The sequence below is a fragment of the Syngnathus leptorhynchus genome, chromosome 11 (genome assembly GCF_054491065.1).
Source record: "Syngnathus leptorhynchus isolate UIUO chromosome 11, UIUO_Slep, whole genome shotgun sequence".
Lineage (NCBI taxonomy): Eukaryota > Metazoa > Chordata > Actinopteri > Syngnathiformes > Syngnathidae > Syngnathus > Syngnathus leptorhynchus.
This window is the reverse complement of record NC_141205.1, coordinates 12,157,510-12,182,280: the sequence shown is the minus strand read 5'-3', so window position 1 is coordinate 12,182,280 and position 24,771 is coordinate 12,157,510. Positions and strand designations below refer to the sequence as shown.

The 24,771-nt window shown below is 46.6% G+C and overlaps 6 protein-coding genes across 9 annotated transcripts in view; 3 read left to right on the top strand and 3 right to left on the bottom strand.

Moving 5' to 3' along the window:
• Positions 1–135: 135 nt before the first annotated feature.
• On the top strand, positions 136–3,709 carry dram2b (DNA-damage regulated autophagy modulator 2b). Its single transcript, XM_085924197.1, has 8 exons — positions 136–313; positions 1,297–1,455; positions 1,836–1,903; positions 1,990–2,141; positions 2,286–2,463; positions 2,873–2,955; positions 3,204–3,296; positions 3,368–3,709. Exons 2-8 carry the CDS (start codon positions 1,325–1,327, stop codon positions 3,488–3,490), a joined length of 828 nt encoding a protein of 275 aa, XP_085780323.1. The 5' UTR covers positions 136–313; positions 1,297–1,324; the 3' UTR covers positions 3,491–3,709.
• Positions 3,710–4,035: 326 nt separating this feature from the next.
• LOC147049611 (keratin, type II cytoskeletal 8) lies at positions 4,036–8,072 on the bottom strand. The gene is made up of 10 exons (XM_085923464.1): positions 7,799–8,072; positions 6,203–6,411; positions 5,977–6,037; positions 5,697–5,792; positions 5,345–5,509; positions 5,086–5,211; positions 4,874–5,017; positions 4,571–4,647; positions 4,466–4,512; positions 4,036–4,379 (listed from the first exon to the last, which is right to left on the bottom strand). The coding sequence occupies exons 1-10, from the start codon at positions 8,057–8,059 to the stop codon at positions 4,270–4,272; spliced, it is 1,296 nt and encodes a 431-aa protein (XP_085779590.1). The 5' UTR covers positions 8,060–8,072; the 3' UTR covers positions 4,036–4,269.
• Positions 8,073–8,837: 765 nt separating this feature from the next.
• sec13 (SEC13 homolog, nuclear pore and COPII coat complex component) lies at positions 8,838–11,421 on the bottom strand. The gene is made up of 9 exons (XM_085924040.1): positions 11,257–11,421; positions 11,021–11,065; positions 10,737–10,852; positions 10,414–10,565; positions 9,910–10,043; positions 9,698–9,831; positions 9,484–9,604; positions 9,268–9,414; positions 8,838–9,166 (listed from the first exon to the last, which is right to left on the bottom strand). Exons 1-9 carry the CDS (start codon positions 11,257–11,259, stop codon positions 9,056–9,058), a joined length of 963 nt encoding a protein of 320 aa, XP_085780166.1. The 5' UTR covers positions 11,260–11,421; the 3' UTR covers positions 8,838–9,055.
• An 834-nt stretch (positions 11,422–12,255) lies between these two features.
• On the bottom strand, positions 12,256–17,842 carry nfs1 (NFS1 cysteine desulfurase). 2 transcript variants are annotated; one of them, XM_085924460.1, is made up of 14 exons: positions 17,685–17,842; positions 17,465–17,598; positions 16,428–16,504; positions 16,237–16,353; positions 16,063–16,146; positions 15,545–15,697; positions 15,143–15,236; positions 14,743–14,877; positions 14,091–14,248; positions 13,901–14,006; positions 13,753–13,834; positions 13,388–13,471; positions 13,224–13,313; positions 12,256–12,755 (listed from the first exon to the last, which is right to left on the bottom strand). In XM_085924460.1, the coding sequence occupies exons 2-14, from the start codon at positions 17,571–17,573 to the stop codon at positions 12,692–12,694; spliced, it is 1,353 nt and encodes a 450-aa protein (XP_085780586.1). In that variant the 5' UTR covers positions 17,574–17,598; positions 17,685–17,842; the 3' UTR covers positions 12,256–12,691. The 2 variants fall into 2 exon arrangements, with proteins under 2 accessions (XP_085780586.1, XP_085780587.1); XM_085924461.1 differs by having other exon boundaries at positions 17,465–17,595; positions 17,685–17,790.
• Positions 17,843–18,343: 501 nt separating this feature from the next.
• On the top strand, positions 18,344–21,297 carry c11h6orf89 (chromosome 11 C6orf89 homolog). Of its 3 annotated transcripts, none has more exons than XM_085924462.1 (8): positions 18,345–18,529; positions 18,927–19,133; positions 19,272–19,437; positions 19,551–19,699; positions 19,765–19,922; positions 20,309–20,444; positions 20,524–20,647; positions 20,847–21,297. In XM_085924462.1, exons 2-8 carry the CDS (start codon positions 18,945–18,947, stop codon positions 20,927–20,929), a joined length of 1,005 nt encoding a protein of 334 aa, XP_085780588.1. In that variant the 5' UTR covers positions 18,345–18,529; positions 18,927–18,944; the 3' UTR covers positions 20,930–21,297. The 3 variants fall into 3 exon arrangements, with proteins under 3 accessions (XP_085780591.1, XP_085780588.1, XP_085780590.1); XM_085924464.1 differs by having other exon boundaries at positions 18,348–18,504; XM_085924465.1 differs by lacking the exon at positions 20,524–20,647 and having other exon boundaries at positions 18,344–18,529.
• A 598-nt stretch (positions 21,298–21,895) lies between these two features.
• The window catches only part of grip2b (glutamate receptor interacting protein 2b), a 19,266-nt gene continuing 16,390 nt past the window's right edge, over positions 21,896–24,771 (top strand). Inside the window, exon 1 of the mRNA XM_085923885.1 lies at positions 21,896–21,950. Coding sequence (XP_085780011.1) covers positions 21,896–21,950 — 55 coding nt within the window. The remainder of the gene's footprint in view (positions 21,951–24,771) is intronic.

The following is a 24,771-nucleotide window of genomic DNA, read 5'->3' as shown; positions in this document are numbered from 1 at the left end:
TTGAAAACCAATTTTTATTTTGTTCTTGAATGCACACCGTATGTAGATATATGGGTGCTCGGTTGGCGCATGCGCGGTATGGCTGATTTGGCAGCGCGCATGGGCAGTAGTTCATAACATGGTGGAGTGAAAGGTAGCTCCCTCCCTCCCTCCCTCCCCGGCGTTGGCTTTGGCGTCGGCGTTGGCGTGGTTTGCTTTGAAACAACCTGACAAAAAAATCAATCGACTAACGGCGTTCAATCAACTACGTCCAAATCTGAGTTTGAAATGAGCTACGCCGATTGCTGTGAAAAGCTTTTCTCGCTTGAGTAACGTGAGTTGAATTTATGATTGGGTTGTTTGCTCAAACTTAAAGACTGGCAAATAACAAGTCCTGCCTGTCTGATAAAGCATCGCATCGCATCGCATCGCTCGGGCAAAGACTTGCAAAAGACGGAAAGCTGAAGTCATTCATTCAATGATGTGCTGTCGCGGAATGATTTGATTCGTTTGCTTTCCCTCCCGATTTGTTTGCAAGTTTAAGAATTTTACAATATGGTAGCTTCTCATATTTGACAGGGAAGTCTCATGATCTCGTTTCGAAACCGCTACCCAGTAATTACTCGGCTCTCAAGCAGTGACGTCACATACTTTATTAGGCCCACGCTTCCTGCCTACTCTAACCTGTATCCATTTTTTCATTACCACTGTCAAAAAAGTCATTGTTTTGGTTGTCTACTGCAGCATATTGAGAAGTGAGAACCAAACCCTGTTTGAATCGTTTTAATAGTGCCTTCATTTATTATGATCCTTTCTGTTTGTGCAGTGCTTGATCCTATTTAACAATGTTGTTCATTTTAAACTATCTCTGAGCCTTGTGACCGAATTTCCAAACGTTTTGCACTGAAGGCCAAACTCAGGAAAGCTTATGGATGGGTCTTGCAAAGATGAAACAATATTACAATATTCAAGCATAAAGCAAAGTGAACTTTTTCATTCATGATTTCATTATCAATAAACAAAAGTATCAGTCCATCAGGTTTCAAACAAAGAGGGCTACTTCACATTGTGTTTATAAAGAATACTTTTAGCATATGGTATTATATTTTTCATTTAAGGTTTAAAGTTACAAGATATGACAATTTTTCTGTTGAAAATTGTACACCTTTAGACTGTTTTGCTTTGGAGCTTTACAAATTTGAAGACTGATTAATACAACATAATCCGAGTGAAGATGTATTCTCTAATTGGTGAGTGGCATCAATGAAATCGGTTTACGGATGATTGGCGAAAATTAAATCATTGATTTTGTTCCAGCACACAATCGCGAGCGGAATCAGAAGTCATGTGGTGGTTCCAGCAGGGCCTCAGCTTCCTGCCGGCCCTCCTGGTGGTGTGGACGGTGGCGGCGTTCATCTTTGCCTACGTCATGGCGGTGCTCCTGAGACACGTGGACCCGCTGGTGCCCTACATCAGGTGCAAATGAAATGAAATAAAATGAAAATGAAAAAAATGCCCTGTGTGTTGTTGGAGCTAATTCAAAGAGACTTCAATAACACGTGATGTAACTTGGCCTCCAGGGGGCAGTATCGTACAGACATGTCAGATTTAGATTTGTTGGTGCAACTGCCCAGTCGTGGTTCTTTGCAGAGAATAAGGAAAATATACTGCTTGTGTTTGAATCCGAACTTTAGAATGATCTCGTTTTGTTAGCCTGCCTCTAGTGCCGTAGCATGCAATTCTCAATGTTTTATCAGGTCAGTTTTTCAGGAAACTTTGTTCTGTCTTTTGGATTGGCGAGACTAACAATCGTTTCTTGTCTTTCTCTTTCCAAATGTTTTTCTTGTTGTTTTCAGCGACACGGGCGCAATGGCACCTGAGAGGTGCGTGTTTGGCATCATGCTGGATGTGTCGGCCCTTTTAGGTGAGCCATAAACAAGTGTGCAACACAGCAAGGCGTGCTTGTTTTTGAAATGTCTTGTATGACTCTATTTTTTCTACCGGGTTCAGGTGTGGCCACCGTGTACGTGCGCTACAAGCAAGTGGAGACGCTGACGAGCGCCGCCGCCGCCGACAACAGCTGCGTCTACAGACTGAACCGCTGCGGGCTGCTGCTGGGACTCTTCAGCTCCTTGGGCTTGTGCGTGGTGGCCAACTTCCAGGTGAGGGGACGTCTTCGCTAAAGCTTTGCCGCGCTCTCTTGAATCGCTTTCCAAATGGAATCCAGCAAAACCTCAATCAAGTGAGGTACGAGTTGAATTGATGCTGCCATGGTCTTTTGCCATTTCCCGTTGACCCGGTTGCAGAAGACAACGCTGTTCTGGGCTCACCTGCTGGGTGCCGTGCTAACGTTGGGCGTGGGCGCTCTGTACATCCTGGCGCAGACGCTACTGTCGCAGCGCATGCAGCCTCGCTTGCACGCTCCGAGCCTCTTCCACGTCCGCCTCGCCCTGGCGCTCTGGACCTCCGCTAGCATCGTGGCCAGTATCCTTCCATACTTGGATGGATGGATGGATGGATGGATGGATGAAAAGAAACACAGAGCATGGCTGATAAATGGTTTGATGGATGACAGATTGTTGCTGATAGGTGGAACAAGGATGGATGTGCGGATACCTTGATGGATGGATGGATGGATGGATGGATGGATGGATGGTTGGATGGATGGATGGATGGATGGATGGATGGATGGATGGATGGATGGATGGATGGATGGATGGATGGATGGATGGATGGATGGATGGATGGATGGATGGATGGACGGACGGACATTCTTGACGAATGAGTACGTTTGGTATCGATTGTCATTTTTGGCCGTTGGCGGCCGGGAGCGGTGGGATGGATTAGCTGGGTCTATTTGCTGTCGTGGCCTTTCTTAAGCTCCACCTCTCAGTGTTTGTGTCGTCCGTCGTCATGTACAGCAGCCTGCCCGGAGTGGATGTCGCCCGCAAGCTGCACTGGACGCCCGGAGAGACGGTGGGTGGGTGGGTGGCGTTCCCCTGAGGCTTCGTCTGACTTCCAACTTACAATCAAAACAACAACAAAGGAACCAAGCGGTTAACCAAGTGGTTAACCAAGCGGTTAACCAAGCGGTTGCATTCTTTTGTACAAACTCATTTGGCCATTTCCTGTTGAATTAAAATTGAGGCTAGTTTAGCTTCCATTCACTTGATATGAGACGGTGCAGAAGAAGACAACAAATGTTTGTCTCCTGATGTGTCCAGGGTTACACAGCTCACATCATCAGCACGGTGTGCGAATGGTCGCTGGCGTTGTCATTCATCAGCTTCTTCCTGACCTTCATACGAGACTTCCAGGTACTCGCGGCCGGCCACTCTTTTGCCAGCGCCCTTTTGCTCACGTTTGTGTGAATTCTTCCTCCTCGAAGAAAATCAAACTCCGAGCCGAGGTGTTGATGGAGTGCGACCATTTGTACGAGCGGCCGGCCTGGAGCATCCCCGACAAAGCCAACGTCTCAGAGTCGTCCCCGCTGTTGCCGGGAGACGTGTGACCTTGACAAGCACCAACCCAACTTTTACAGGCACTTTTCACACCATTTCATATTCAGTCGCGCTGACAGAAACACAATAATGAGTTTGACAGCGCTCGCTCGCACTTGCAATGATGCTTAGTTGTGGCTGTTCACTTTTTGACACTGGAAGATATGCAAAAATAATCTTTATGCTGTATGGAGAAAAAATAAAGTAGAACTACTCACTTTTTGAAGGCACGTGGGAGCTTGTCGTTCTGTGGTTAATTATGTTTTGAAACTTTTTAAAAATGTCGGAATAATCAGGAGGCCTTATCTTTGACGAGCCGTCAGCCTTATGTATCCTTCCTGTACTTTTGTTACTTTTGTATTTGTTTTGTAAGAGGTCTTCACTAACAATGAGCAGTGTTTTTATATATATATATATATATATAGGATCGCTATTGTGTCGCTGTTGGGAAGTATTGAAGATCTCGCCCAAGCTTTTCACCAATTTGAAGAGCGTCCATGTGTCTTAATGAAGCCCCTGTGCACCAAGCACAATGGTTTAAAAATGCACTGTGCTGTTTTATTACATAGCAACAGACACTGAATTGATGTATAACTACATACATACTAGAAGATCATGAAAATAAGATTCTCTGCAAGCCTTCAAGACATCTAACTAATAATTCCATTTTAGCCGAACAATCATTTGCATACAAGGGCAATATTGAAGTTACACCCCAAACTGTTATATTTGTAATCACTACTAATTGTTAGGCGAGCGATGAAAGAAAGAAAGAACGGCAGATGGCCGTCTAGCGTGTATTGTATCTGCTGTGGTCTCGGGTCTCTGTGGTCTTGATGAGCAGCTTGGGAGGCGAAGAGCCGCTGGCCCTCTGGTAGTGCCCGTTGGAACTTCTGCTGCCTGCCCGCCAAACGGCGCATTTGACAAAGACCACTTGCTCAACACCCGCTGCCAATGCTTTGATTACAGAACAGAAGCAGACTTACTATAGTTGCTGACGGCCTGGATGCTGAGCACTGACTGCTGGCCCAATCTGCAAAGGCAGCAAACATCAGGAAGGCAAAAGCCCATTTGCCGTCCTTCTCCCTCACCTGTCCTCCTCCCCTTCCAGCAGTTTCCTGTAGGTGGCGATCTCAATGTCCAGAGCCAGCTTCAGGTTCATCAGGTCCTGCCGCAAATGATGCAAAAACCACGCTAGGATTCAACTTTGAGTAGCTTCAGCACACAACACGAGATCGAATGCATCAGTCCGAGCTCAACGACGGCTGGCGGTCAAGGATTTTTCGATGTCAAAAAACAAGTTTCCTGACTGGCAAGTGGATGTGTTCCACTGTAAACATGCGCAATCTAATGCAGGGGACTGTTTCCCGGGTTTGCTGTGACCTTAACGGTACCTGGTACTCTCTGAGCTGGCGGGCCATATCCTGCTTGGCCCTCTGCAGGGCGTCCTCTAGGTCCCGGGTGCGACCTTTTGCCTCATTCAGCGCCATCTCCCCACGCTCCTCGGCCTCAGCCAGCTGGCTCTCCAGGCTGGCGCGCTGAAAAGCATGCCACGCTCGCTACCGCAGATACGGATGGCTGGGAAATAATAATAATTCAGCCGTACCTGCGCTTTGACAACCTCTATCTCGCTCTGCAGGCGGCCGATGAGGCGGTTGACCTCGCCCACTTCCCCCTTGACCACGCGGAGCTCGTCTCCGAAGCGGCAGGCCTGCACCGACATCTGGTCGAACTGATCACAAGCGCACAGACACCTGGAATGCCTTAGTGTCCAAAGGGTGCCGAGAAGCGGGCTCCAAAATGGCGCATCGCAACACACGTCGGCAGATTTCGACCTGACCCCGTTGTGCTACGCAAAGACGTACTTTGCTCTTGTACCAGGCCTCGGCCTCTTCTCGGCTGCGAGTGGCGATCTCCGCGTACTGAGCTTTGACCTCGGCCACGATCTTCTCCATGTTCAGGCTGCGGCTGTTGTCCATCTGCACCACCACCGACGTGTCTCTGATGCTGGCCTGCAGCTCGCGTAGTTCCTGCCGACGACATTCAAACATCAACTCGCGTGCGACGACAAAGTGAGCGTCAAAGACCCCCGCCGCCAAGACTTCAGTGAACATCAAAGACGTCATTGCGGCCAAATCTCCATTTGCAGGAAGCTCAAAAGTGCTCAGTGAGCCCTGCTTGCGCATTTGGTACACAACTTTGAATTTGGTGTGGTACCTCCTCGTAGATGGTGCGCAGGAAATTGATTTCATCGCTCAAAGCGCCCACTTTGTCTTCCAAGTCGGCCTTCACCATGTAGGCTGAGTCCACATCCTGTGCACACCAAACATGTTTTGGGATTTCTTACAATTCTCTGGCGCACGGCTCAACTATCCAGTGTCAAAAGAGATTTTGTCATTTTTCCAAGGTCAACTCGGATGATACTGTCCAGCTCGGGTTCATGTTTGTACAATGCGCTGGCCTTCCACAAACAGCCGTGTGGATGTGTTTGAAAGACCTTCTTCAGGAGGACAAAGTCATTCTCCATGTTGTTCCTCTTGTTAATCTCGTCCTCGTATCTGCACAAAGAGCAGATGAACATGAAGCACTAAGAATAAAAGGCAATCAGCGATGCACTTTTCTTCACATTCAAATTCCCCCCCAGCGAGTGACGTATCGGAAAACAACCACAGAGAGGAAACTATTAAGTCATGCGTGCGTCAAGTTATCAAAGCTCTGCTGACTTGTGCTTGTAGTCCTCCACCAGGCCCTGCATGTTCCTCAGCTCTCCGTCCAGTTTGCCCTTGTCGTTGTTGACCAGGTCCATCTGGCGCCTCAGGCCCGTCATGTAGACCTCAAACAGCGGCTCCACATTGGAGTGGGCCGCCCCCTGGCCCTGAAGTAGCTCCAGCTTGGTCTCCAGCATCTTGTTTTGCTGCTCCAGGAAGCACACCTGCAACAGCGCAAATCAACATCACATTTCCTGATGATTTGCTTTGGTGATCACAAGAAGTCAGCTCAAATAGTGGCTGGAATTTCAGCTTCAAGTGGGCCTGGTTCCAGTGTTCTGGCTACTATTACACACACACACACACAAACTTCCTAGGACACAAAGGCAACTCTGTCAATAGCAAAACGAGCCCGGAGTGCTTTTATCAGGTTACCAACTAGTGAAGTGGGACGGGAAGCTTCAATGTCGTGCCGACGACGGTTTGGATAACCCGTTGAAATGTTGTTACTGTCGCTTACTACACTAAACGACAGATTGTTTTCAAAGGCTTCCCGATGTATTCTAATGGACTGTACTTTTATTTGACGTCTCTTCCTAAGGACATAAGGATATTTATGCAACCAGTTTGGCAGCTCCAATTAATTTGGAGCTAGCATGTGAGGCTCTAAGATTACAAAGTAGTGAACCACTTTTTGTAGTTTGTACGTAAATGTTCTCAGGTTACGTAAACATTATTCTAGTCAAATTGAATAGCTACTTTCATTGATAATCGAATGTGAGACTTAGTTAAGGAAGCTATCGTGTCTCTTGAACAAACGCAATGAATTGATCATTTCATTGTCACTTTGATGGCGTTTTTATTGTGAGCTAACCGATTAGACGCTAACTAACGCTGTGTGAGAACAGCATTAATAAACATTTCTTTTCTGGGTATGATTGTTATCTGGACTGTGGGATGAAAATGGAAGGTCTATTTCTCTGAAATGTATCTGTGGCGCTCGGAGGCAACAATGGTGGCATTGTGTCAATGCCGTGAGAAAACACCACCCAGGGTATCCGTGTCACGCATCAACACAAAAGCTACCCAAGTCTTTCATTAGCAACTTGCACTTTCTTTTTTTTCCCGCAAAGGTTTGGCAACTAATGAGTTCAAATCAGGCCTTTTTAGGGAGGTTTACTAAGCTGCTAGATTTGATTCATTTTGGCCTGTATCGGTTGTTTAGTGGCTTCAACCTCTGCTAGTTTTCAACAAGTATGTTTTTGAGTCTCACTCCTTTGACAATTTTACTCCAGCTTCTCTCCACCCATCCCGACCCAGATGGAGCCAGGTGGCGAGGAGCTAGAGTCAGGCAATCCATGCGCTTCTTCCCTCTTGTTTATCGTGACGGCAAACCTTGGTTTCTGTCTTTTTCAGGTTGAGCGACAGTTGCTTGGGGTCCATCTTTAAAAGTGTGACTTTACTAATGCGACTATTTTCATTAACTTTGTTCAATCGGTGCTTAACTTAAAACTGAAGGTACGGCTCTCCATATAGAAGCTCATACTGCTACAATGAGTCAAAACTAGGAATGACACAATAAGAAAATGAAATCTTGCTGGCGTCAGTCACCTTGTCGATGAAGGAGGCAAAGCGGTTGTTGAGGCTTTTGATTTGCTCCTTCTCGTGGGCTCGGCTCATGGAGTGGCTGGGGTCAATCTCCAGGTTGAGGGGGGCAAGCAGACTCTTGTTGACCGACAGCGAGGAAAGCGCGGCGCCTTGCAGGTGGGCGCCATTGCCGATGCCGCTCAAGCCGGCCGGGGGGGACCCAAAGCCGTTGGAGCGGCGCACCGAGCCGCTCGAGCTGATCCTTTTGCTGCGGCTTAGGCTCATGGTGAGGAAAAGGAGGATGGGCGGCGGCATATGCACACGCTCAGGTGTTGGCCCGCTTTAAAAGGTCCATGCTGCTGGGGGAGGGAGGGAGGGGCAGCAGGAGGAGCAAAATGAGAGGACGAAAAAGGAGCACAAAGATGAGGAAGAGAAAGAGAGACGAGCAGCAAGACGAAAGGGAGTCGTGGGGGAAGAGGAGAAAGATGAGCCGAGTAAACATGTTTGTTTAGCCGCACTAACTAATTGTGTAAGCCTTTCGAGGGACAGACTTTTCAAATTTGAGAGGGTTATTGCATGATGGTCAGCGCCGGGAATCGGCGGTCCCGACTGAGCGATCGATCGGAATGCTCATCTTGATCTCATCCCTAATGGATTCAATCTTTCCAGCAAAGAATTTCATGAACTCGTCAGCTATCGGGGGTCGGCTGGCGTAGTGTTAGCTTTGGCACTGTATCAAATAGGTATTGTTTTTATTGAGATGAATGACCTGCAAAAAAGAACGAGTATTTGCTAAGATAAGCAAGCGCATCTTTATATTTCAGGAGGCTGTCGCGCCATGCCTGATGGAAAAGCTCAAGTTTGGTTCAACGCCATTTGCGCTCATGCTTTTTACTTCATTGCTTAAGCCAACGTGTTTCATCTGTGAAAGAAGACGATGATGAAGAGGACGAAGGCGCATCAAGGGGAAATGAGGACAAAAGGAAGATGGAGGATGAGAAGCAGGGGGGTGAAGAGGAAGATAAGGGGGCAGCAGCAACATGCCAGCAAAATGACACAAAGCACTTTTCCTTCGTTTAATTAACAAATGACATACTAGTAGGGAACGGGTGTGCTCGCCGTTCCTGATTGGTGGGACAATCGCACGATGACCATTTTGAGGGAAGCTGAATGTTCATGAGCAGGACGAAGAAGAAGAGTCCTTCCTCATTTGGCCAACACTTTGATTTCAAAAAGAAAACGTCCCTCATCTGTACACGCTAACAAATGAATGCATGCGCGTCACTGCTCCGACTGCTGGGTGTCTGCGATGGCCGACACGGGTCCCTGGCCTTTGCTGACGTCGCTGATACACGCCCACTGACCGTCCATCGACTCTTTCCACAACGTCACCTGTGCGCACGCACACAATTACACATACGTTAATTAGCACATGCGCACACACACATACGCACAAACAAAACGTGCGGTGAGAAGATGACGACTTTGCGTACTTTGTTGTCTCCTCCAGACACGGCCAGGATGTTGCCCGTGATGGACCAGCTGACGTGCCAGACCACGTCGTTGAACTTGTGCAGCAGTTTAGCCGTCCAGGTGTTGCCGGCGGGGTCGTCGCACGTCCAGATGTACACGCGGCCGTCCTGCAACGGCGTCCAAAGGTCACAAAAACGTGCGAGGCGGCGGCGGCGGCGGCCGAGCGGCGGCCTAACCTGCGAGCAGCTGGCGATGGTGCTGGTGGGGAGTCCGATGGAAGGCGCCCAGCCCACGTCTCGCACCCAATCGCTGTGCGCCTCCAGCTTCTGGTCCTCCTTCCACTGGCCGTCCTCCTCCCTGCGCCACGGCCAGTCAGAGGCTTCTGTCAGGCGGGCGGACATTTGGCCAGCTGAGCGCCAGCCAGCACGGGCCGGCGGGAGCGCGCCTTACTTCCAGAGTTTGACAAGGTTGTCGCAGCCTCCGGACACAAAGCGTTTGAGGTAATTGGGCTTCTGTCCTGACGGTTGCTCGATCAGGCTGCCTGGCGCCACAGCCGGGGCCCAGCTGACCGCGTTGCAGCCGATCTGACACACACAAACCACACAAATTTGCAAATCAGGTGGATTTAGCTGACAGAGCGGATGAGCCATTTGTATGCTGACCGTATGTGCGTTGTTGATCTTCTTGATGTCCCACTGCTGCTCTCCCGTGAAGGTGAGGAGGGAGATGGCGCCGTCAGAGCTGCCGCACACCAGAATCAGACCAAATTCGTGGGGACCCCAACACACAGAGTTCACTGCGTGACAAAAACAACAACAAAACACAAACAAGAGGAACATGTCGTTTTGTTGTTCAGGATGAACAGCACGTCGTGGAAAAACCAAGTTTCTTTGACACACAGAGTTCACTGCATGACAAAAACAACAAAAAACACAAACAAGAGTAACATGTCATTTTCCTGCCCTCATTTTGTTGTTCAGGATGGACAGCACGTCATGGGAAAAAATAAGTTTCTTTGACAGTCGCTAGAAAGGGGATTCCATAAGCGGAGAGTGCTTTCCCAAGGCCGCATTTTCGGTGTTGCTGCACCGTGTAAAGTGGGGACGGTTTACACCAAGAATTTACGGGGCATCTGAGGTGACGTCTCGCAACATTCCGGCACGCACCTGACGACTCGTGTCCCGTGTATTCGTACATCTTGTCCCAGGTGCTGTTCTCCTCCTTCCACACAATGACTTTGCGGTCGTAGGAGCAGGAGGCCAGGATGTTGCCGAACATTGGGTGAGCCCACGCCACCTGCCACACCGGACCCTCGTGCCTGAGGGAGCCACACAAAATGCAAGCTCCTTCAATAACTGCATGGCACCAAAGGCGCCTAACTCTATATTCAGACTTGGCCTCCTAGCAATCGTTTAAAAATGTGATGTTTTGTGATGTTGTGAATTATGAACCACGCTATATAGTGCGGGACACTGTAAAAGCCGCTCACCCTCGCAGGTCAGCGACAAGGATCTGGCCGCCGTTGCGGACGTCAAAGATCTTGAGGGTACGGTCTGAGGAGCAGGTTGCCAGGCGGGTGCCGTAGTAGTCCATCTGAGCGTCATGCTGCAATCAATTAAAAAAAAAAAGCTTCAAAGCTTGTCCAAGATCAGGAGAACTAAAGTCAATATTTGATTTAATGGTGCATATGGTCCAGCCATTGTTTAAACTTTGAGTCAATAAAATGCCAAGTAATCACTCACGATCACACACAGAACAAATGACAGTACTCACGATCATGTCCTCGTGTGAGGTGTCCACGGTGTTAATGACCGAAACCTGAAATAAACAAAAAACACACAAAAGTTTCCTGCATTATTGCAGAAATGACGAGTTTGACGTTTGGATGAATTTATCCAAAATTCACAAAGGCGCCATGCTAATGCTAACTTGCGGGTAGATTGACGAAAACACAATCATATGAAATACGATGATTTATCTAAGTTTCAAATACATATTAACATACTCACCATGATTACAGACTAGTGAGAGGGGCTCCAGAAATTGTTTATTTAATTGTTTAAAAGAGAGAGCGAAACAGGTAAGCGAATTTTATTGCAATCCCGACGTGGCAACTGGCTGAGACACCACTTCCGCCTGTGGTGACACGATAAATCCTCCGACAGGTTTTTTCTTTTCATAAGTCTAGTTCCGATGCTTTCACGTCCTTCCGAAAGAGAAAAGTTGTACATTGTCTGAAATAAATACTTGTAGAACTTCAATTTGTGCAGCAATCCCACGTAAAAGAAACTTTCAAACTTTGGAAGAAAGTCATATCGAGAATCCAGTCCAACCCAGCGGCGCCTGGAAAGCGGACTTTAAACTGATGATGATAACAAAACCAAAACGACACGTTAGTAAACCCTAAAGTTGAAACTTGTTGAAAGAGACATACATTTTGAAAAGTTAGAGCAGTTGTTGAATGGCTGGAAATTTGAAAACTGCGAAAAACGTACATTTTTAGAATGAAAGAGATGGCATGAATATGTGGAATATGTGAACATTGGAATGAGGTGAGTGGGATGAATTATTTAGAAGAAGAGAAATATCAAAAGGTGAAATTTTGGCTCAAAATTAGTGAATTTTGCAAAAACTGAATTTGTGCAAGGGAAAAAATGGAAGCCCTTAATGACATGAATACCTGGAATATGTGTAAACTGAAAGGAGGTGAATCAGATAAATGAGATGTGCCATTAAGAATGAATGGTTCAATTTCTCAAAAACTGTAAATAGTCGGAATGAAAAGTATATACGCACGCTTGGCGGGAATATTTGGAATAAGTGAAAAGTGGACTGAGGTGAATCAGATGAATTATGTGCAAGTAGTTAAGAGTAAAAAAAGTGGGTGGGATAGCAATAACGTGTGATGGCGAAGAACACTGCTCACCATTCACTTCCTTGAATCGTCTTCGATCAAAAGGGCGTAAATATTACCACCTTTGGGAATAGAAAATTCAGCAGCAAAGAAACAGTTTTGAAGCATGAGACGTTTCCTTTATTGAATCGTATTGTATAGCTTTGAACTATGAAACATATTTCTTTCTTGAAGCGTATTGTATAATCTGTGAGCTGTGCTAGCAAAAAGGCAGATAAACTGACATGATGCTTGGTGAATAGTGTACCAGGCTAAGTGATGAGAAGACATGGACACCACTGAACGAAAAGTTCATTTCTACAAAAAGATACATGTTTACTGTTGTTGTTGTTGTTAACACTGGTGGCTCCCTCCAGCTAATAATAAAAACGTATTTTGGTATTCATAATAAAGAATTGAACTCACTCCAACTTTGTTGCAGAGGGCAGCCAAAGGACATTTGTGCGTGTTGTGAGTGCGGCAATGGATAGAGGAAAAACAATATACGCAATCCCCGGGATTGGGTGTCAACCGGGAACTGAACATGCAGGTTAGTGCTGCGTCCACTTGATGCTCTTCAGGTCAATGCCTTCCTGCACCATCTCCCACAGAGGACTAGGGGGAGAAAAAAAAAAAAATTGGCACAAGGCGTACACTACTGGTTTTGCTTTTTCTTTCGCTTTTAGGGGGAAACTGAAACACTCCATACAAGAAATATACACAGGATGAGTCACCATCGACTTGTTTAACTGGAAAGTCTTCTAAATTTATACTTACAGTTCGTTTATGTTTAACCAGCAGTGGTGATAACATGGTTTTGTATGACAGGTCAGTGATAAAATGAGATTCGGAATATATATCGAACATGTCGCTTTTTCTCTTGGCATAAAAACTGATTAAATCCATTGCATTGAAAGACAATCGAAAATGTTTCAACTAAAATAATGTTCAGATGTCACGAATCTCTGGGAATTTCAAAATGAGTGAAAGCCACATCATGATTATTGTTTTGTTGTTAGATTGAAGAAACCCTTCTAGATTTACTTGGGATTTAAAAAAAAAAAAAACCTAACCCTAACCCACCTCATCTCTCGTAGTCTTTGAACCTGTTGGATGCATTTCTCTGCCGTGTAGTCCACCTCCTCCTCTGTGGTGAAGCGACCGATCCCAAACCTATTCAACACGCACGCACGCACGTTTGTCAAGCAGGTATTTTTCGGATGAGGAGCTCGATGCCACCGGTTTACCTGATGGAGGAGTGGGCGAGATCTTCCTCGGCTCCGATGGCCCGGAGGACGTATGACGGCTCCAGAGAGGCCGACGTACACGCGCTGCACGTGTTGAGTGACAAATGTTTGTGGCGTGAAACTTAAATGTGCAAACGCCAGGTCATGCTTAGAGGTAACTTTGTGATTCCAAATCAATATTGAGCAATTAGCGCAGAGTCAGCCCTTTGTCGGTCAATGTCACTGTTTTGCTTGATTCGATTATTTTTGAACAAGCTTTGTTTTGGCAGTTTGGGTGCCAGAAAACAAAAAATGGGTCTTTAATGATAGGTAACAATGCATCGGGCAGTGAATGAATTTACGGTGACGCAGGTGGTGGGGCTCACCTGCCAGAAGACAGCGCGATGTCCTTGAGAGCCATCAGTAGACTTTCTCCCTCCACGTAGGCAAATGACAAGTTGATACACCCTAACACGGTGTGGTGATGTGACACGTCAGTGTGTGTGAGGCTAAGGTGGCGACGTTTCACTCTACCTGGGTAGCGATGTTGTGGATGTCCGTTCAAAATCACGTCAGGGAGCTGAGATGTGATCTTTTGGAGCAGACGCTCTGCCAGCATGGACACTCTTTGGTGGTCATACTATATATAATGCACGCACGTCAAGACACAAAAAGGTACACACGGCACAAGAGTGTGTCCATGCCGGCACAAGAGCGAACTGACCTCCATCTCCTGCTGCGCGATGCTGCAGGCGGCCCCCAAGCCGACAGCCAGCGGGGTGGGCACAGTCCCTGAGCGCAGACCCCTCTCCTGGCCGCCGCCGCTCTGCAGGGGCTCCAGGCGCACCCGCGGCCGCCGTTGCACGTACAGCGCACCCACACCTTACACACGAGAGCATCTCATAACTTTATGAATACAATTTGCTAAACTTAGTGATGGGTCCGGCAACACCAATGCGTCGGCGCATGTGTCGAGCTCATAGAGCGAAGCCCCGTGTCGGTGCGCATATCACTTTAAAAAAAGTCACGTGTCGAGGAAGTGCGCCAAAGCTCTGTTAAAGGAAGCGCATTGTCAACGGGATGGATCTGCTAAAACAAGATCTCATCTTTTGCGGTTCATCCTCGAAGTTATCAAGAATTATGGAACAGCCCCAAGTCAGCTACTGGGACAATCAAAAGACCACACTACACTACACTGCACTGCACTTCAGCCTCATCTGTGCCGTGTCAACAGCAGGAGAAATTGTGTCCAAAAAGCACAATATGCTCCATTTTAAAAAAAAAATTTTTCCTTTTCTAATTAAGTTGGTGTAAAAAGTTTGAGAACCACAGCTGTGGAGAATATCAATGAGGCACTGTGAATCTTAAGCGCTTACCCTTGGGTCCGTAGATTTTGTGGGCGCTGATGGACATGAGGTTGATGTTGTCGTCCGAGACGTCGAGGGGAACTTTGCCGGCAGCCTGTGCGGCGTCCGTGTGGAAGAACACGCCCTTGGAGCGGCAAAGACGCCCTGACGACAAAAGGCAAAGTTCACACACACAAGAGAAGACCAACTTCTTTTGATTTGGCTGTAAAGCTTCCACTACATGTATGTCTGTGCATGTTGGACTTGTTGTCCAATCATATTTCAGCATCATTGTGTTGTCTTGGCGGCCTATGTCGATTCAAAATGGGACTTGTCTCCATTTTCTGATCGGTCAATCAGAGCAAAACTTCCGACATTCAGCCAAGGTGAATCAACCGGGGTAACACAGAGGTGTGGTCGCTACAGTTACCGATCTCCTTAATGGGCTGCATGACCCCGATCTCGTTGTTGACTGTCATGATGGACACCAGAGACGTATCAGGAGTCATCGACGCGTCCAGCAGCTGAAACAAAAATGAAAACAAACGCTCTCGTCCATGGCAGGTTTGACAAACGTCAAGAAAATATAAATATACAAGCTAATACGATAAATAAATTACTGAACAAAACTGGGCTATGGGGTCAACAGCATTTTCAAAGCCATATTTGAAGTCACTTCTCCAACAAGCATCAAGTGTTTTGCAATTTATTTGTTTCTGAGGCCAGAACCAGAGTTTACCTGTGTCTGTGTCGCATTTGGTTTGACATTTCAGATGAGTATCACCTTTCTTTTTTTCTTTCCCTCAGCGGCTGTTAAAAAAGTAGCTCGTACCTCGAGGTCGACCAATCCGTTGTTTTGCACGGGCAAGTAGGTGACGCGGAATCCCTCTGCCTCCAGAACACGACACGAGTCCAACACGCACTTGTGTTCCGTCTGCGTGGTAATCACGTGACGCTTTTTGCCCCGATAGAAGCGGGCCACGCCCTACGCACAGCCGCCAACACGGAACACAAAAGGTGAAAGGTCAAATCACTTTGACTTGATCTTTAGGCTGCCGTGGACATTTTGTTGGTGATGTTTGACCAGATTGGAGGTGGAGGCTGCTACATTTGCTTACTGTTCTCATTTCCATAGATTCAGCTGAATAGAGTCAATGAATTGATGACTATCAAATGAATTGGTCATCAATTCATCTTTAAGACCATGTCCAATTTAAAATTGTCCAAAGCATCAATATTTAAGTCCCCTCGTGGGGACTAAGCGGTTCAGAAAATGAATGAATGAACTCTGGCCTCCATACTTATTATATTGTTTACAAAAAATAATTTGCAAGCAAGTTTGAGCGGAACCTTGACAGCAATGTTGTTGGACTCGGTGGCTCCGCTGGTGAAGATGATCTCTCGGGGATCTGCACCAATCAGATCAGCCACCTGCTGCTCCGAGATAGAGCGGGGGAGACAAAAAGCTTTAATCGGGAAAACATGATTTATTTTATTTTATTATTTCGAATATTTTTTTGGTACCTTCCTTGCCGTCTCCATGGCGGTCTCGCTCTCCCAGCCGTAGGCGTGCGTCCTGGAATGAGGGTTGCCGTAGTAATTCACCTGGTAGGGTAACATGGTGTCCAGAACACGAGGATCCTACCGGTCGAGGAAATAGACACAATTTTACTGTCACAACTTTTTCTTTGTTATTATTTTACTGAAAAAAGTACCATGGGTGTGGTAGCCTGGAAGTCCATGTACAGAGGCCGCAGCTCATCTTGGACCAGGTCTCGCTTCTTGATCAGTTCTATGATGATAGATGGATGGATGGATGGATGGATGGATGGATGGATGGATGGGTGTGGGTAGGGAGAGAGAGAGAGAGAGAGAGAGAGAGAGAGAGAGAGAGAGAGAGAGAGAGAGAGAGAGAGAGAGAGAGAGAGAGAGAGAGAGATAGACAGATAGACGGACAGACGAACGAACAGACAAACAAATAAATATATGCTAACAACACCACAATATTCGTTAAGTCTGTTTTCTAGTAGCAGCATTGTGCCCACAGACTAACGCAAGGTCGGAAACTGGCTTGTTTGTGGCTGGTCCCTAATGCTGTGTCATTCCCGCTCAGCCTTTTCTATACACCGTCATCATTTTGGAATGCTTGGGGAACCAAAACAAACATTTGGAGTGACTTAAGTGTATCATCGAGATTGTTTGTTTCTATGACATGATCTTAGCGCACATGTTCCTTGTGGATGACAATGATTTATATATATTTATATACATGGTTAGGATCCTGTTCAGAGGCAATCTTAATTTAATGTGACTATGCAGAGTAAAAAGCCATTCCAGCAAGATGACTGCCTACTTTCGCTTTGTTTTACGTTCAGAATCTGACCAATTATAAAGGTAGACGTGCATGTTCTATTTTGAGATGTTTTCATCAGTTAGTGATTGGATGAGATCAACATGACTGTATTTTATATCCACTTGTGCATACTGTTTACTGGTTTGATCTAATAAAGAGTCTCTGAAATGACTAACAAAGTTGTTGTTCTGAATAATATTGGAGTGCATATGTGTGAAGGGTTGTCAATAAACTCTTTTAAGGCGTCTCTTCCAACATTCGCCAAACAAAAGCAGTTGCTATCAAAAACTCCACTGTGTCAGTTGCCAAAACAATTGAAGTTAACATTTGTCCCAAACTGCGTCACTTTGGCGTTAGCATCCTGCTAAGCTAACAGCGTGGATGCGTCCGAGTCCTCACCTTGCTGTTGAGTGCTGGCGGCGGCTCTCGGCTCGCAGCTCAGCCGGGGACAGAGCCTCGGAAGCGGCCAGCAGAGGCGAGAGGACGCGATCCTACCCGAGGAGAGCATCTGGTCGACCGGAGACCTTTACCTGCTGGGAGACACCACACACACCAGTGAAACGTAGACCCAAATATTATTTGGCGTCGACTGAGGAAATGTTTGGTAAGCGTCGCTTACTAAACGAGCGTGCCGTGCCGGACTGCGAGTTCACAGCAAGGTTTACTTATGACATTTTTTACACAACGAACGTCATGCACGAGAGGCGGAGGTTTCCTTTTGTTGACTGCGCTCTCATTGGTCGACCTTGCGGAAATACACTCGCCACTTGTGCTCTCATTGGCTTGTCTTACAAGAAACCTACCTTGTCTTTTTCGGATTCATTAAAACAGGAATGGATGGCACAAAGCAGTACAATGTGTTAGAAAGAATTTTCACGAGTGATAAACAAATTCAAAGTGAAAATACCCTCACCACTTGACATAATTAAGTTTCTTTCACGTGGCGAGCCTGGTCGTAAAGTGATGTCTTTTGATTAGTTGAACACAGCGTCGGATGATTTGTCCCTGCCAGAAAGACATGAAACCTTTGCTAACAAACGTACCAAACTAGGGATGGGAATCTTCACCATCAAAGCGATACCATACACATCTCGATACACTGCATTCACGATTCATTGAATTGCCAATGATGCGATGCGATACGATTCTCTCATCTCCTGGGATACGGTGCGATACAGTACGATTTAATTTGAAAACAATGCGATGCGATACGATACGATGCAACTGCATCTTACAGGTCCTATGGATTTTCCGATGCATATTGAGAGGTGGCCGGTTGGTGGCGACAGCTCGCCCATAGCGTCGAAGCACAATCTGGAGAAGAAGGGCGAGCCTTCTGCGGGTTTTAAAAGGAAGTAGCCATGCGCGGAATTTTGCGGAAAAAACATCGATTACACTTCTATTAGTACAACACTGAAGAGGACGCTCTCCTCCTTAAGGTGGAATTTGTTGTCTGTCTTTAGGGTGAGCTGATCCGTTTTGTGTCGACGCAATTGACACTGCTAACAACCTGGCAAGTAAACACAAGCTAGTCTCGGCTGCTAGTTCCAAAGTGCAAACACGGAGGAAGGAGAATAGTACAGGATGGCATGTTGTACGTAACTAACTGTGCCGATAGAAATTCGGCACAGTAATGACAACTTTCCTTTTTGACTATGGATTGTCATATTTCATGTCATGTTAAGATGTGCTTTAGAACTACAGTATAATAGTACACCACAGAGAAATCAAACAGTCGTGTAAATCCAAAGTTATCTGACTGTTCTAAAATGTGCCTACAAGCTCTCTGTCTAAGGATGACTCATTTAAATCGTGAAAAACCTGCAGCAACGTCTGTCTCATCTGTGTTTGCCCCCCATAGGAGGCGACCGCTGTCACCATGGGAACAACAATGAGTGAGCCCTGCATCTACGACAAGCTGTCGGAGAGCATCGACATCTTGCGCCAGTCCGGCTATCGTTACGGCATGTCTGAGCGGGAGATCGAGCGCTTCATTAAGCGCATGCTGGAGACCAACGAACCCCGACGTGACCCCCCGCAGTTCCCCCTCCTCAGGGCCACTGTCAAGGTAGGCTTTTAAATGTATCATATCTTGCTCAATTCCCGAAAAGTCCCACCACATTTACACACTGAAATGCTCAAATTCCCACTTTGGAACCTCCAATTGTGCTCGGTAAAGAAAGTGTGTCATGTGTGTTTTGTGTAGTTGGTTGTTGCGCTGGGCCTTCTGCTACTGGTGGCGCTGGCGTTCACATACCCACACGGCGAGCCGCATCTGGCCACCGCCCGCCCGGGATCCCACAACTGGTCGTCGCCGCTTAGTCACGTGCGATTACTGGCGCTGCCCATTGCGAAAAAGTACAACCTGCAAGGTAAGTCAACAAATAAACACACGCATACACACGCCACAGCTAAGCGACCTTCTAATTCATTTGGCCAGTGTTTCCTCAAGAGCAGTGTCCCAATACTTTTTGTCCACATGTAGGCTTCCACGAGTGGTGGAGTTCGGGGTCACCCAGACAGAGCTTGATCAACTGCTCAGGTTGCGCCGATATCTCCTCTGTACTGGAGGTGCCAGAGAGCCTTCGCGGTACAGTCACACTGCGTCGGGGCCCCCAGCTGGTCCAGTTTAAGGTAAACTCTCCCAAAAATGGCCTTATTCTGGACCCATGGGCTTTTGTATCATTTATATCCCGCAGGGCGGTGAGTCTCTTAGCATTGAGCGGCGACAATTGGAGGAGCTCTACCTTGCACATTCCACTTCCATGTCTGTCCTGCTGGAGGACGATGACGACAGCGGCAAACACAACCTCATCGCCGGCCTTCCGCAAGGGCCTGCCAATTTCACCCTTCTATGGTACGCACACGGCATTTGAGCAGCTGACTGTTTGTATGAGGGAGGCACTTGCCTAATAATTCATCTTGTGGTGGACTGACTAAAATTAGGTTCGAGATGCTTCACAAAAGTTGTTTCTATGAAGTGAATGAGATTTGGAAGACAAATAGGCAGTGGATTTGTTTTAGTTGAAAAAAATCTCTTGTAATAATTGTTATGAATGCCTATGGTATTTGTTTTTTCCATGAATAACTTTTTCATGGCTTTTAATTGGCTAAAATGACCTTGCATTGAGGTGGTCACAGCGCCATCTGTTGGCTTCTTTTAGCAGCCATCAAATGTATTTTTATGATAAGATTTTTGTATGAATTGATTTTTGTTCTTTTCTTTTTGGTTGCGTTGGGTAGGAGGTTCCGCTCCCCGACTAGAGAGAAAGTGTTACGATGGCTTTTTCCCAAGGCCGAACTGTGTCCCCTCTTGGACAGCGCCGGTACTGTCGTACAACGCTGCCTGGTCACACACAACACGGATATCCACAACCAGGCCAGTCCCAAATTTCAATTTTATAACCAACTAATTAAAAGCTTGTTTTTGTAGCCTATTCACTGTGTGCGTGTGTCAGGGCGTGGGGGTCCTGGGCTGGCTGGTGGTGGGCAAGGGGCTTCCCACACTGCGAGTTGTTCCCATTCAGCGATGCCAAAAGCACTGCGGCTCGTTCAACTTGTGGCTCAACCCCGGAGACATGGGTAACGGCCAGCGTCAGAATTAAGAAGAGTGCCGTGTCACTGAATTTTTATCCATTCATTTAAACATATTTTTGGAGGCGCTCCCACATTCCAAAAAAATACCATTAAGCTTTTGAATTTTCATTTGAAGCCATGTCAGCAGCCCTATGCCATAGTCGTTTGGTTGCTCATGTCATGCATCTTCCTCTGCCGTGTCCAGTGTATGCTGATCCTCGCTACTGGCAAATGGCGCTCTTCCCGGGACGAGGACAGAACATTGTGTGTGACGGCTCTGCCTTTTGAAGGCCAATGTCCCAACGTGGCTCCAGGTTGCCTGCCCCAGTCTCTTCTGCTGAGGACGCCTTCTAACGCTGCAAACGTAGCCCTGTGACAAGGCGTGCCAAAAACGTGGCGACAACATGAAAAATCAAGTCTTGTAAAAAGGCGGGAAGGAAGGAAGGAAGGACTCACCTTCATCGTGGCCTCCCGAGACCTGCTTCATCGTGTTCAATTTTGCACAAAAGAGGAAAAAGCTGCTTATCTTTCTTCTGTCTTATTTATTGCTACCGCTGGACGTTTGACACATACACACACGTAAGTCTGCTGCTGACTTTGCAACAAGTCATGGGACCAAAAATGTGGATGCAAGATGAATAAAAACATAAATATGATTTTTATTTTTCAAATCAAGTTTGTGTTTTAAACATTGACAGAAAATGCCAACTCTTGTACAAACTTGCAAACAATATAATTGATGACATGATTAAATCTGAATTTTTGACCAAAACTTTTAAAAGCAGCAGGATGAATGCTGAAGTGTTTTGGGCACTCTCATTGATGTGCTCATAATCTGCCAAATGCTTCTGAATCAATTGCGCAGATGGCCAATCGCAAAACCTGTCAAAGCGGAATGTTTTACATTGGTCGGATCGATCACCTCGGCCGAATCCAATTGAGCACTTGCTGAAGACCCTGTCCCAATATTTATGAACCAGACTGTTAATGTAGCTCCTCAACTGACTTCTACATTGTTCCTCGACACTGTCTGAGAATAAAAAAGAGACAGAGTTGAAAGAGAGTGAGGACGCGAGGGGGGGGGGGGGGGGGGGGGATCTGGGGTGCCGCAGTTGTCCAGTGGGTCTCGCCGGCGACCATCATCGCTTCTCCATCCTTGTCGTCATTCCGACACGAGAGAGAGGATGAGGGACGGGGGCGGGTCATTTGGTTAGCCAGGACCTCATCTTCATCATCATCATCATCCTAATCGTCATGCCGTCGTGGCGGAGGAACCTCATCTTCTGCCTGCAGCGGCTGCACGAGGACGGTAGGGAACCACTAGGCTACGATGCATGCGTGTGCGCGCAGACTTTTCTGGATGCGAGTTTGTTGTCTGCACGTTTGCCTCCCGTGGTACGTGCTGAGATTGCGTGCGTGCGTGCGTGCGTGCGCGTGACATGCGCATGCGTGCGTGCCTTGTCAAAGTAAACGCTACCATGCAGTGATCCTGTTCAAACGAAAGGCAGCGCAGCGCAGCGTAGTCGTGGTGACCATGTCTGCTGAGGTTTCGAGTTCCAATCCGTGCTGTCGCCTTTCAATGTTCATGTGCGTTTTGTAAAAATAATTTTGAAAAATGAAATTCATTGTTTCAATGCAGTTGAATCATTGTACAAGTTCTACATTTGTTGTGGTTCCGTTCTGCTTTTCAAGTGTAGGCCAGAGTCTGGCAGCTTTTGCTGAGTTTGCTCCCTGGTGGGCAGGTGAGGCACTTTGACGTGCGCTCTTAGAGTGTGTGTGTGTGTGTGTGTACATGTGTGTACATGTGTGTGTACGTGTGTGTGTGTGCGTGTGTGTGTGTGATGCCATGTAAGGATTTGATCGTAACATCTCGTTCCCTTGTGGCTGGCAAGATGATGTGGCCTTCAATAAGCATTCAGGCGGCGGCAGCATGATCATTTCAGGACGCAAACAATAATGGATTGCGTGTGATGTGCAAGGAGAGGAAGTGAGGGATGGCAGAAAAAAGCTGCAAGTTTCACACGGTCTTTTCATTCACAAACTGTAGTGTGTTTTGTTTTGTTGTGTTATCCTACTGTCTGGCATACTCGCGGTTGGACACCTGGAAATTCGATTTGCTAGCTGGATGCAAACACATACAGCAAACGCCATAGATGAATGGCTTTGATGCTGCTTGAAATAACCAATCCCCAATTTGCTCACTGACGCAACTACAGCGTCTCATTCGAAAACGTTGTGTGTGTGTGATGCGTGAAGAATGCACGTACCCGCCGGTTAGCAGCTTTTTGGTCGTAATTGGATCTGACCACGAGTCACGCAGCGCAAACAAACTCGTCTTCCATTTTGCCGTCTCACACTGGGAGTTCCCATGGCGGGCTGATTGAGCTCTTAGGTGGTTTTCAAGTGGGAGCGGTCCTCAGGTCATTGGCGCGTCACTCACCTTAATGAGGCGGCCGTTTGCGAACTTGACTTCCTTCAGCGCCAATTAACCGCTGACACGTAAGGGGCAGGACTTTTACCAGCCGACAGCTGGAAAAGGGAAAATTGGGCAAAATAGGCCCAAACTGCCTTACTGTCTGACTAAAAGTAAAAAGTGAAGACAAGAAAAACTTATTTGAAGCATGACGGCTCCCGTTTGCCCCTCCGCCACTGTTTTGGCAAGATATCATCTGCTCGCTTTGTAAGCACTTTGCCTGCTCGTGTACATTTCCATTGCGCAAAGTTTCTTTTTTTTTGAGGGCGGGAATAACATTTCTTTTCATCTGATGTGAGCGTGTGTCTTTGATAAATGTTTTATCCCATCAAGGCAGATTTGTGACACATTGGGAGCACACACCAGTCATTAGGGGCGGAAGGTGAGCCTTAGCAACGAGTCAGACACATTTTCATCATGAATGATGACAAAAAACACAAATGAAGGAAGGATGGGTAAAAAAGAGACAGAAGAAAAAGAGAGCAAGTGTGCTTGCTTCAAGATTTTTGTTTGTCACCCCCAGTTTGAGTTTTCTGTCAAACAAACTCAGACAATTTGATATTGTATATTTAGTCAAAGCATCTAATTTCACCTTAGCTTAATGCTAATGCTCGATGCCCAGTGCCATAGAGGGGCAAACGGAAATGAGCATTTATTTTGTGATCATACTTACTCAATACTGTGTTGTATTTTTAATTCTACCTTCACTTGATGTTTTCCTAAAAAATATTGTTCCTTTAATTTTTTGGAGCAGTGTATTATTAACCGCATGACTGACGTTTTTCTGATTAAATTGCCGTCCCCGGAATAATTATGCAAACTGAAATGACGAGGGCCGCGTGGGAGTCACGGAAGCTCCTGTCAAAGATGCACGATGGGATTTTTGGGTGGCATATTAACCTGCCGACGCTGACAAAAAAGACTTGAAAGGGAGACGACTCGCCTGCATCAAGAAGCTGGCGCGTTCACTGCGCCCCCGTTCAGACATCAAATCTCCTGACAAAGCCAGCGCCGTTTGAAAACAGCTTCACACAAGTGTCAGCCTGGCAAAATCTCAGCAGTTGCCACTAGAGACCTTGTGCCGGACACGTGGTGCTCATGCCCTGAAAAACAAGCAATAGCATGTATTTCACTTGCATGTTGATTTCTGTTAACACAATTGATGATGCTAACACAACTTTGAGCAATAACAAATATACATTGTCCAAAACCATTCCTCTTGTTGGCAGTTCTTGCCATTTTCAAAGCTTTTCTCTTCAAATGAATTAATTCCACTGCATGTCTTGAATATTTGATGCTTTTTTTTTTAACCACGCAAAATATTTCTGGATCATTTTTTTTTTTGTGCCTGAAAGTAATGAGCCCGCTTCATTATGCGTGAGCAAGCTAGATGAATTTTGCTGGCTGGCTGCTGCTAATAGCCAACAACTTGAAGTCACAGTGACATAGGAATATGGAAGCCACTTGCTAACGATGCTATGCTAGCCATCAAGTCAGTGTTTGCTAACATTAACGGCCACATGTTTCCAAAACTATAAAACGCTGACTTTAGGGGCAACTTGACAACATTTTACCCACTATTGGTCAATAAAAAATAAACTGGACAAAAAAAAAAACACACCACCACCACCCTAATGGTGGGACATGTCTTTGTCTT

Bases quoted from the DNA above. Each gene is read 5' to 3' on its own strand.
- sec13 (XM_085924040.1), bottom strand. The intron at 9,605-9,697 runs GTAAGGCGCGCT...GCCGTGGCGCAG, and splicing joins AACCTTGTCAAACTCTGGAA to GGAGGAGGACGGCCAGTGGA. The intron at 9,415-9,483 runs GTTAGGCCGCCG...ACGCCGTTGCAG, and splicing joins CCATCGCCAGCTGCTCGCAG to GACGGCCGCGTGTACATCTG.
- c11h6orf89 (XM_085924462.1), top strand. From the start codon at position 18,945: ATGGGAACAACAATGAGTGAGCCCTGCATCTACGACAAGCTGTCGGAG. The intron at 19,438-19,550 runs GTAAGTCAACAA...GTCCACATGTAG, and splicing joins GAAAAAGTACAACCTGCAAG to GCTTCCACGAGTGGTGGAGT. The intron at 20,445-20,523 runs GCCAGTCCCAAA...TGCGTGTGTCAG, and splicing joins ACACGGATATCCACAACCAG to GGCGTGGGGGTCCTGGGCTG.
- nfs1 (XM_085924460.1), bottom strand. From the start codon at position 17,573: ATGCTCTCCTCGGGTAGGATCGCGTCCTCTCGCCTCTGCTGGCCGCTT. The intron at 16,505-17,464 runs GTGAGGACTCGG...CTATCATCATAG, and splicing joins CGCCAGCACTCAACAGCAAG to AACTGATCAAGAAGCGAGAC. The intron at 12,756-13,223 runs GTGGGTTAGGGT...TTCTCCCCCTAG, and splicing joins CAAAGACTACGAGAGATGAG to TCCTCTGTGGGAGATGGTGC.
- LOC147049611 (XM_085923464.1), bottom strand. From the start codon at position 8,059: ATGAGCCTAAGCCGCAGCAAAAGGATCAGCTCGAGCGGCTCGGTGCGC. The intron at 5,212-5,344 runs GTACGTCTTTGC...GCTTGTGATCAG, and splicing joins AGGCCTGGTACAAGAGCAAA to TTCGACCAGATGTCGGTGCA. The intron at 5,018-5,085 runs GTACGGCTGAAT...CATGCTTTTCAG, and splicing joins TAGAGGTTGTCAAAGCGCAG to CGCGCCAGCCTGGAGAGCCA.
- dram2b (XM_085924197.1), top strand. From the start codon at position 1,325: ATGTGGTGGTTCCAGCAGGGCCTCAGCTTCCTGCCGGCCCTCCTGGTG. The intron at 1,904-1,989 runs GTGAGCCATAAA...TACCGGGTTCAG, and splicing joins GGATGTGTCGGCCCTTTTAG to GTGTGGCCACCGTGTACGTG. The intron at 2,142-2,285 runs GTGAGGGGACGT...ACCCGGTTGCAG, and splicing joins GCGTGGTGGCCAACTTCCAG to AAGACAACGCTGTTCTGGGC.